Source organism: Salmo salar, chromosome ssa15 (assembly GCF_905237065.1).
Source record: "Salmo salar chromosome ssa15, Ssal_v3.1, whole genome shotgun sequence".
Taxonomy (NCBI): Eukaryota; Metazoa; Chordata; class Actinopteri; order Salmoniformes; family Salmonidae; genus Salmo; species Salmo salar.
In genome coordinates, this window is record NC_059456.1 from 98,183,203 (window position 1) to 98,194,925 (window position 11,723).

Below are 11,723 nucleotides of genomic sequence, written 5' to 3' on the forward strand. Positions count from 1 at the left end.
GATGAGACAGAAACTAATACTCCTTTAGATTCATCTACATTTGAGGAGAGATGAGAGAAGCCCACAGCCTAACTAGACTTGGACGATATATTGTTTATACTGTATACCGGGTTATTTCAACATGTGGTTTGCTAATTTGCCAGCTAAGTGGCTAGATGTTAAGATGAAGCCTCTTGGTTACAGCAGAGACATTCAAACCCCCTCCTGGATCAAGATCCCTGTTGACTAAATTGTTTTGTACTTCCACAAAATAGAAATAGTGCCCCCTTGTGTGCACATTCGGTAATACCGTAGACGCCGGTAGGTACAGAAACGGTATGAACATCTGGATATCGCCCAACCCTTAACCTAACTCCCAGCAGCAGATTGATTGTTTGCTTTATGGAAGGTGACTGGGAGAGGACAGCCCATCTGGTGGGATACAGCAGAGCCAAATCCAAAGGAGCTGCATGCCAATTTCTCCTTTGGCTTCAGGATCAGGTAACCAGGTGAACAGAACTTCAATTCAATCAGCCTTACTATCGAATCCATTATGCTGAGTGTTGAGGTAGCCAATAAAAAAATCACAATTCAATTTTTTGTACAACAGAGCTTATTGTCATGCATAAAATAGGTTGGCAAAGTAATACAAAAATGCATGCAGACTTCCCATTAGATCTGAAAAGACACCCATCACAAGTCTAGCTTGATTAGGCTGACAGTGCATTACATCATCCTGTCTAAAATGCATGCAAAAGGGCAAAATACCAGACAATATTCTTCACACTGTTAATTTATCAGAGTGTAAATCAAGTTGAAGTAAGCAGAGGGTACTTTTGTGGTCTATGATGAATGATCTTACATAGTCACATGGATGTTTATTACACTGTTGATTGCCATAGGCTGGGTTTTGGATTTGCATTGCAAAAATAATCACACTGGATCAGGCCTTAAACCTCCTTGCTTGTGGGCATTGCATAAAAGCTGCTTGCTATGAGGAAAACAGGAAAATGGAGTGAGGAACCAAAGAGAGGAGGAATATGTTTTGCTTGGCAGACAGAGGGAGAAATTATTCACCCACAAACACATCAAGCCGGTCACGGATTGAGGGCGACGCTGCAGGTTTCAGGACTCGACTGTCAGAAATCCCCCCTAAACCTCTCACAGCAATTTAGGTGAGGGAGGATAGGGTTTAGATCCCGGCTAATCTATTGGGGGGGGGGGCTGACCCTGAATGAACCATAAGTCTGGAACCCCCTAAACCCTAGCAGGGATCTGGTTTAACAAGGTCACAGAAACACCACCAGTCTGCACACATAGGGATAATGGCAGCTAGGAGTGACACTTATGAGTCCTTATAGTTGACACGTCGCAACCTTGAAACAGAGGAGACACTAGGGCTGACCCCATTTAGTCGACTGGTCCATTGTTTGTTCGATAGGCTGTTGGTCGACTGAGATATCTTTAGTCAAGCAGTAGCATAAAATAAAAATAACGTGTACAAGACCTGTCTGATGTGGCTTCTGTCTGAGTGGACTGATCCATTGTGGAGGCCTGTCTGAGTGGACTGATCCATTGTGGAGGCCTGTCTGAGTGGACTGATCCATTGTGGAGGCCTGTCTGAGTGGACTGATCCATTGTGGAGGCCTGTCTGAGTGGACTGATCCATTGCAGAGGCTGTGGGTATGGCACAGCCCATCAGTCTAAGACATGTGCTACTGAAATTGCATATGGTTAAATTACGTAAACAATAAATACTAATAAAAATAATATAACTTTATAACAAATGCGCAACTGAGAAGATACATACACGTCAATATCCCAGGTTTAGGCATTGTGTTGGAAATGGACTGGGAGTATAGACGGATATCTTGGTCTACAGTCAATGGACAGTCAGTTCTTTAAAACCTCCGTTGGATAACATTTGTTGTAAAGGACCAGTAAAATAACCAGTAGCCAAACTTCTTTGAATCATAAACCCCATTGCTGATGGCAGTAATGTTATGTGTCACCTGTAAGGTAGTTCTGAGTGTAGTATGCATATATACGGCTGCTAATGACAGGGGGGCTTAGGTGGTTAGGAAGGGAACATTTTAGCTGTGTCATGATTCTAAAAGAGTGGAGAAATTCTTACTTAAGAGGCATGGAAAACAATGATTAATGATAGTCAGTGTGGGTGAAATTGCAGCTTTTATATTAATCTGCTGGGGAGACCTATACAACTCCTATTCAAATATGACGTTTTTGAAAAGCTCATTGAGTGGCTTAATAAACGAACGTACAACATTATGATCTTAATTACACCCACGGCAGGGACTGGCGTTTCCAAGCCACAATCAGGGAGTATAACTTAATGGATGGAATAATAGGTTTGTGGTAGGTATTGGACCTGCTTAAATTACTTTTGGGGGAATGATCTCAGCAGGGAAGCAGTCCTTGGGTAGCTTCCTTTCTAAAATGGACTGAGAAGCTTATGCACATTAGAGGAAATACGTTTTTTTCACACTGCCTAGATTTGTCTATTATCCAGAGCGACTTACAGTACAAATTACAGTTGCGTGTGTTGCTCAAGGGCACATTGACAGATTATTCCCGTGTGGCTCAGTTGGTAGAGCATGGTGTTTGCAACGCCAGGGTTGTGGGTTCGATTCCCACGAGGGACCAGTATGGGGAAAAAAATGTATGAAATGTATGCATTCACTACTGTAAGTCGCTCTGGATAAGAGCGTCTGCTAAATGACTAAAATGTTATTTAACTAACCGGTTCGGGGATTCGAACCAACGACCTTCCGGTTATTGGCCCAATGCTCTTAATCGCTTACTACTTCATATTCAGGAGTCTGGTGGTTCTGTATCGGTGTGGGAGTTCCACTACTTGAGTCATACAGATCAGCTATGGAAAGCAATTCTCATTCTGACCAATTTACTATTATGCAAAATGAGACTGACATCACATTTAACTATTTTGGAGAGAGATTAAAGCAATATAACTTTTACATTCAGCAGACACTCTTATCTAGAGCGACTTACAGTAATGAGTGCATACATTTTTGTACTAGTAGGATTTGGCAACCTTTCTCGTGTGGAATGCCAATTTACAGTGCTTTCGTAAAGTATTCAGACCCCTTGACTTTTTCCACATTTTGCTACATTACAGCCATATCCTGTTGGGGATAGGGGGCAGTATTTGCACGGCCGGATAAAAAACGTACCCGATTTAATCTGGTTACTACTCCTGCCCAGTAACTAGAATATGCATATAATTATTGGCTTTGGATAGAAAACACCCTAAAGTTTCTAAAACTGCTTGAATGGTGTCTGTGAGTATAACAGAACTCATATGGCAGGCAAAAACCTGAGAAGATTCTGTACAGGAAGTGCCCTCTCTGACCATTCCTTGGGCTTCTTGGCTCTGTTTATTGAAAACTTAGGATCTTTGCTGTAACGTGACACTTCCTACGACTCCCATAGGCTCTCAGAACCCGGGAAAAAGCTGAATGATGTAATTCCAGCCGCTGGCTGAAAAACTTTAGCGCCTTTGGATAGTGGTCGATCAGAGGACCATCAGACTGAGGCTCGTGCACGAGGGGATCCCATGTTTTATTTTCTCTCTCTTTGAACGTAAACACGCTTTCCCGGTCGGAATATTATCGCTTTTTTATGAGAAAAATGGCATAAAAATTGATTTTAAACAGCGGTTGACATGTTTCGAAGTACGGTAATGGAATATTTAGATTTTTTTTGTCACGAAACGTGTCGTGCGCGTCACCCTTCTTTACACTTCGGATAGTGTCTTGAACGCACGAACAAAACAGAGGATATTTGAACATAACTATGGATTATTTTGAACCAAACCAACATTTGTTATTGAAGTAGAAGTCCTGGGAGTGCATTCTGACGAAGAACAGCAAAGGTAATAACATTTTTCTTATAGTAAATCTGACTTTGGTGAGGGCTAAACTTGGTGGGTGTCTAAATAGCTAGCCCTGTGATGCCGGGCTATCTACTTAGAATATTGCAAAATGTGCTTTCACCGAAAAGCTATTTTAAAATTGGACATAGCGAGTGCATAGAGGAGTTCTGTATCTATAATTCTTAAAATAATTGTTATGTTTTTTGTGAACGTTTATCGTGAGTAATTTAGTAAATTCACCGGAAGTTTGCGGGGGGGTATGCTAGTTCTGAACGTCACATGCTAATGTAAAAAGCTGGTTTTTGATATAAATATGAACTTGATTGAACAAAACATGCATGTATTGTATAACATAATGTCCTAGGTGTGTCATCTGATGAAGATCATCAAAGGTTAGTGCTGCATTTAGCTGTGGTTTGGGTTTATGTGACATTATATGCTAGCTTGAAAAATGGGTGTCTGATTATTTCTGGCTGGGTACTCTGCTGACAATCTAATGTTTTGCTTTTGTTGTAAAGCCTTTTTGAAATCGGACAGTGTGGTTAGATTAACGAGAGTCTTGTCTTTAAAATGGTGTAAAATAGTCATATGTTTGAGAAATTGAAGTAATAGCATTTCTAAGGTATTTGAATAACGCGCCACGGGATTTCACTGGCTGTTACGTAGGTGGGACGAAATCGTCCCACTGGCCCTAGAGAAGTTATTCTAAAATTGATTTTTTTTTTTAAATCCTCATCTACACACATTACCCCTAATGACAAAACAAAAACAAGTTTATTAAATGTATTATTATTATTTTTTAAATGTGATTACAACCTCAACTCTTCTTGGGTATGACGCTACAAGCTTGGCACACTAGTATTTGGGAAGTTTCCCCCATTCTTCTCTGCAGATCCTCTCAAGCTCTGTCAGGTTGGATGGGGCGCATTGCTGCACAGCTTTCATAAGGTAGATGTTCAATTGGGTTCAAGTCTGGGGTTTGGCTGGGCCAATCAATGACATTCAGAGATTTGTCCCAAAGCCACTCCTGTGTTGTCATGGCTGTGTGCTTAAGGTTGTTGTTCTGTTGGAAGGTGAACCGTCGCCCAAGTCCGAGGTCCTGGGCGCTCTGGAGCAGGTTTTCATCAAGGATCTCTGTACTTTGCTCCATTCATCTTACCCTCGACCCTGACTAGTCTCCCAGTCCCTGCCGATGAAAAACATCTGCACAGGCCTCCCGAGTGGCCCAGCAGTCTAAAGCACTGCGTAGCAATGCTAGAGGATACACTACAGACCCAGGTTCGATCTCAGGCTGTGTCACAGCTGGCCGCGACCGGGAGACCCATGAGGCGGCGCACAACTGGCCCAGCATCGTCCGGGTTAGGGCAGGGTTTGGCAGGGCCGGGATGTCCTTGTACTGTCGCACTCTAGCGACTCCTTGTGGTGGCAGGGCGCACGCTGACTTCGGTCGCCAATTATACGGTGTTTCTTCCGACACATTGGTGTGGGTGGCTTCCGGGTTAAGTGAGCAGTGTGTCAAGAAGCAGTACGGCTTGGCAGGGTCATGTTTCAGAGGATGCATGGATCTCAACCTCTGCCTCTCCTAAGTCCGTATGGGAGTTGCAGCGTTAGGACAAGACTGTAACTACCAATTGGATATCATGAAATTGGGGAGAAAAGGGGTAGAAAGTACCAACAAAAATAAAATACAAATATTCGTCACCTGTAATAAAACTATGGTAGATGGCATCAAGAGAGTAGTGGCTGCTGCATTCTGGTAAATGGTGTCAACATAGTTAAGAACTGTCAGGTACCCTTCCCCAGATCTGTGCCTCAACATAATCCTGTCTCAGAGCTCTACGGACAATTCCTTCAACCTCATGGCTTTTGCTCTGACATGCACTGTCAACTGTGGGACTTATATAGACTGGTGTGTGCCTTTCCAAATCATGTCCAGTCAATTGAATTTACCACAAGTGACTCAAATCAACTTGTAGAAACATTTCAAGGATGATCAATGGAAACAAGATGCACCTGAGCTCAATTTCGAGTCTCATAGCAAAGGGTCTGAATACTTAAGTAAATAAGATCTTTATGTTTTTTTATTTTTAATACATTTGCAAAAATTTCCAAAAACTTGGTTTTGCTTTGTCATTATGGGGTATTGTGTGTAGATTGATGAGGATTTTAGAATAAGGCTGCAACGTAACAAAATGTCAAGTCTGAATACTTTCCGAATGCACGGTAGATATGCTACTGCTCGACAAAAAGAAAACTTGATCGATCAACAGCCTATCGACTAAACAATCGACCAGTCGAATAATTGGGGGCAGCCCTAATGAACATAACATTTTAATAGCATAAAACACACACACACACACACACACACACACACACACACACACACACACACACACACACACACACACACACACACACACACACACACACACACACACACACACACACACACACACACACACACACACACACACACACACACGTGGGTAATTGCACAGGTACATAGACAAAGCACAAGGTAATTCAATCATGGAGACACACGCAGGCAACACTCGATTTAACTTCTCATAGCAAAGAGAGCCCCGGCAAAGAATTGGTACAAGAACAAAGTTATTATGTCTGAGCCATCTATTACTATGAGTTCACAGCATATTCTTCTATTTACACAAAACATGCACACAAACACACATGCACACAAACACAAAGCAAGTGTAATCTATGTGATTGGTTAGTTGATAGCACAAACTAGAAGAGGAAAAACATCCAAATCACATTTCACATTCTCAGCTAGTTGGAGATTAGGCAGTGCACCTGCACCAGCGGCCTAAATCAATTAAGGACCACTAAACTCATAATCAAATACCCCAATCTCTGAGTACCTTGGCGGGGCTGTTCCTGTTGCTAATGTGCACCTTCATCAGAACCCCATGGTGTCTCTTTCTGTGGGATTGCTGTGGGGACATCCAGTCCCCTGAGCCCTGTCCTGTCAGCTCAAAGCTGTCACCCTGTTCTGACCCCAACCTGACAGACTGTTGACCAACATATAGTAGCGTTCACCAAGCAACACTAGAGCAGGAATCATTTCTGCATTGTATCAAGCATTTGAAGAATGGAACAAAATATAGGCCAAGTAGAGGGTTATTTCATTCCTGAGTACCAAAGTGACCTGTACAGATTATAAGTCGAGTCCCATCGCAAAGAGCAATCCGACACTCAAAACAAAGTGAAATGAGAGGCCATGAACAGGAGTAAAAACAAATGTCTAAACATGAACTAGATCACAGCCATGTAATTATAGAGTTGGGCCAACGTGTAGAATTTTTAATATTGTTCTAATTTTAGACATTTAGTTACATAGCATTGTTTAAATATCCCTCATGTAATGTTAGCGGAGCTAACATGGCTGCCATAGAATGTTGTAGTGTCATGCACTAGCGGTTCTGAGGGGGGCCAGTGCCCCTGTGACAACAATTTTGGACCCCCTTGTGGCCCCCCTAAATGTGGAGTATGAAATATTTTTTACATAACTAATGCCTGCAATGCAGTGAAGAAAATGATATTACAACAATAACGTCTAATGTAACTGGCCCCTCTAACAGTACAACTGGCCCCAGCTTGGCCCCCCCAGTTGAAATGGTCTAGAACCGCCAATGGTGTCATGTAAATCCATCATAATGCAGAAACACCAATGTCCTAACCATAATAATTGTAATTCAATAGGATCGCTATGGTCCCAACTCTCTAAATACATGGCTCTTGATCAGATCAAAAACTCTTCAGTCAAACAGATAACACTGCCACTGTGGTTGTGTTTCTGAGACCAAATCTTTGAGTCAAGCAGAAACTACTGAAAAACTGAGATGTAGGGAACAGATAAGGTAACCTATCTGACTTTGAAGACCAACAGATAGGAGTAAATGCAGAGTAAAACAGATGTTAAAACTGACTATGAACCTGTGACGTCTAATCTCTGTAATTTTTCCAATGTCATCATATTTCAAATCTCAGAATTGTCCTTCTCAGAAATGACAAATTTGTGTGTAACCATTCGAATAGCAAAAGACGCAAATGTTCTCCGCTCCTCAGTCTTCAATCAGCTGTTTTTTTTAAATGGTTATGATGGAAGTTTTATTTTCATGACAGTCTTCATCCATAACTGTTGGTTACACAGTAACTGTACATGCCCTATTTCTGTGTATCTGGATAAAACAAACGGCTTTATAAAAGAATGTGCTTAATGGAATGTTCATGACATCCAGTCCCTGAATTAAAAATAAATAAATGACTGAACTCTGAACAAAACCAATCAATTTACTTGAGTATATTCTGGAAAGATAGGACATATGCATGCATGGAATTCCACACATTCTTATCAACATTCACTCAAAAAGATGAAGAAGAAGGAGAAGGACACATACCAGGATCAGACTTGGAGAATGTGTCCACATGCAGAAGATCCCTATGGAAATAACATACAGGGGAAAGAAATAACTATTTTAAAATCAGACTTTTTTTTCTCATAAAATGTATTCAATGTCACTGCAGCACCCACTTGAACATTTTTCTATGAAGCCTTTGTTCGCTTGTTAGTACATCATTTCTCATGGAAAAGACCTTGACATTAAACACTTGTTATTTTCTCTCATCAAAACAAAATGTATTACATACAGGTAACTGCCAAAATAATGGAAAAACCAACATAAAGTGTCTTAATAGGACATTGGGCCACCACGATCTGACAGAACAGCTTCAATGCACCTTGGCATCATAGATTCTCCAAGTGTCTGGAACTCTATTGGAGGGATGCGACACCATTCTCCCACGAGAAATTCCATCATTTGGTGTTTTGTAACATTATCAGTCACAGTAACCAACTCTTTCCTCTGCCGATGAGGACAGTCTCCTGGGACCATTTCTATATTGTCAGTATTTGAGTGACTGCCATTGGGTTCATGGTTCATATTATATCAAAGGGGAAACAACTATTCCCCATGAAAGACATGGCAAAGACACTGGGTCTCTGTTGAGCTCTGGACCAGTGAGCTAAGGTACATTTGCCCCACAGCTGGCATGTTTTCCCAAAGGTCTTCCTTTTTGGTTGGCAGTTTGCCAGGTGCAAAAAAACACATAAAGGAAATGGGTTGTAGAGAGGCAGACAAATTAAATCAATGCTGTGCCTGATTGTGTATTCTCCTAGCAATGTTCTATTAGATATGATAAGAGGAGACGTTGCAGATGTGTCTCACAGAGAACGATCCTCTTGTTTCCAAGCATGGAAAAAATCCAAAATGAAGGTTTAGTAATCCCCTAGGAGGCACCAGCAGCCGATCCATTCATTATTCAGGGTCAGGGAGGATTATTGTTTGGTGCCAGCGGTGGCTGGGGTTGTGACCATGGATTTCTGACCATCAGAGACCATTTTCTTTAGGACAGACAACACAAAGACCACTCAGCCAATAGTGTATAATCGCACAGCATATGAGGAAATGTTCTTAATTCGCTCTCCAACAGAGAAACTGACAGCCACCACAATCCCAGATCCACATTCTCAATTTTGATCAACAAATGTGAGACTTGAAATACAACCGCAGTATGACATTCTCTGTCTGTATCAGATATGAGGAATGTAACCTGGCCAGTAGGATGAGTTGCTACAGGTTTGTGACAGGGGCCTCAGGGACCATTGAACAGCCTGAAGGGACAATACAGTATAGATACCTGTGAATAGTCTACATCTCTTTTTCATGTAGAATATAGACTTACTTGAAGTGTTAGAGGCCCCTTGTAAACTCGTGTTAGTTTGTCAGTAACGTTGTGAAACCTTTATGTTGGTTTTGTACAGTAGTACTGTAGGTTACACAACGTCAACATTTCTCTGTCTCAGTGTGATTCGCCACTGACCTTTCCGGGAAATAACATGTCCCGAAAACAAACACGTACTGCTGTGGAAAACACTGGAATGGCTGAGACCTAGAGAGCTGAACATTTTTCACATTTTGTCTCCCAAAAACAGTCCATTTGTTTCCTGAGCTATAACATACTGTACTGTCCTGTATAGATCATATTGGACCTGCCATTGTATGAATTTATTTCTAAATCGATTGCCATGTTAAATAACCCACCAATTTCAGATTATATACAGTTCCAGGGCATTTATGTACACTGCAAACTGATGTGATTAAACATTTGACTGTGAAAAGGATGCCAAGGGGGCAACAACAGGCAAATGTGCTATTGCGGGCCGCGTGCAGATTACTGAAGTACTGTATTTAGAGAAGGACATAATGGCAGAAATGTTCATGAAGACAATTAGGTGCAAAATGTGGGTATATACACTCCACACATGTAGAGTAGCCAAGCTCTACTGTAGTTATGGTTTTAGGCTATACCTGCTCGAGGTGATTCATCAACGGCCACACCACAACATTTTACAGTCTTGGTGCCTGGCACCTCTATCACTGTTGACTACACAGGGTTGATGTACAGTCGGTCACATCTTGGCACACCTTCGAAGGTGTATCAGGAAAGAGGTTAATAAGTATGCACGAGGTGAAACAATAGTTTTATCATATTTCTACTGTATGCTTGAGATTCTAAAAATGTTAGAATGTTGACTAAATTAAGAGAAATATCTAACTTGGTATGCAAACTTAAGTAACTTGTTAACACAGAAAATGTGCTCTAAATAATGACAATCAAATAATGATAATCAAATATTAGCACACATCTCATCTACATGTTGTGAAATAATTTCAATACAAGACCTTTCACTTTATAGAAGACGTCTTCCTGTAATTTTACATTTCATCATACATTCATGACCTTACCTGCATGACACGGTAACTTCTATTTTAGTAGCAGGAACGATGTTGTTCAGCGGATCGAACTCCCCGATTGATGCCATCATCGCGACTCTGAAGTTGATCTCTTTAAATTTGCACGTGTCAAGCTATTCTGGTGAAATATCTCAATAATATTATCTACCATTAAAAACTTAAAACAGACCACAAGTTAGCGGTAGAGACATATCTGTCTTCATTGAGTTTTGGAAAGAAGCGCGTCGTAGATTAAAATACATTGCATTGGAGAGAAAATAAATGTACCCTTTATGCCACCGTGTAGCTTAGAGGAGAACTGAAGCGCGTGCCTCTTGGTACCGATGGATTCCCTTCAATTTATATTCTTCCAGTGCTTTCGACAGGTGGTGTTAGAATCACGGTATGCACTTTTGCTGAAGGTATTTCTTTGGCAAATATTGTATTATTTGTTTCTTTCGCTGATAACATTTCAACCTTGAATGCGTTTGTTTATTTGATATATTTATTGTTTCACACATTTTTATATTATTGCATTGATTGATACGAACAGACAGTCGTCATTGTATCCTGTATAATTAAGCAACAAAGGCATAGTCAAATGTTGGTTATTTATGTCCTGGATACAGAACTAAAATAAGTCTAATTCTGAAACACATTTGTTCATCTGAGAACTTATTATTTAGTAGCTTGAATTATTTATAATTTCCCTCCACCAAAACAGGCCACCTAGTCTGTGTTTATACAGGCAGCCCGGTTCTGATCTTTTTCCCACTAATTGGTCTTTTGACCATTCACATCAGATCTTTTCACATGAGATCCTTTACAGAGCTGATCTGGTTGTCAAAAGACCAACTAGTGAGAGAAAAACAATCAGAATTGGGCTGCCTGTGTAAATGTGGCCCCAGTAATGCAGACTGTGCATTTTCCCACTGGGCACACACTGGTTGAATCAATGTTGTTTCCACATCATTTCAATGAAATTAGGTTGAACCAATGTGAAATAGACGTTGAAT

The 11,723-nt window shown here is 41.0% G+C and overlaps 1 protein-coding gene across 5 annotated transcripts in view; it reads right to left on the reverse strand.

Annotated features, from left to right (window-relative positions):
* LOC106572752 (copine-9) overlaps positions 1-11,051 on the reverse strand; it is a 78,087-nt gene extending 67,036 nt beyond the window's left edge. For all 5 annotated transcript variants that reach the window (XR_006759309.1, XR_006759310.1, XR_006759308.1 and 2 more), the window contains exons 1-2: positions 10,720-11,051; positions 8,311-8,351 (exon numbers count right to left, since the gene is read on the reverse strand). Coding sequence is in view for 2 of the 5 variants with exons in the window: in XM_014147206.2 (XP_014002681.1) it covers positions 8,311-8,351; positions 10,720-10,799 (121 nt within the window). In the remaining 3 variants the exon portion in view is untranslated. The remainder of the gene's footprint in view (positions 1-8,310; positions 8,352-10,719) is intronic.
* Positions 11,052-11,723: the final 672 nt, after the last annotated feature.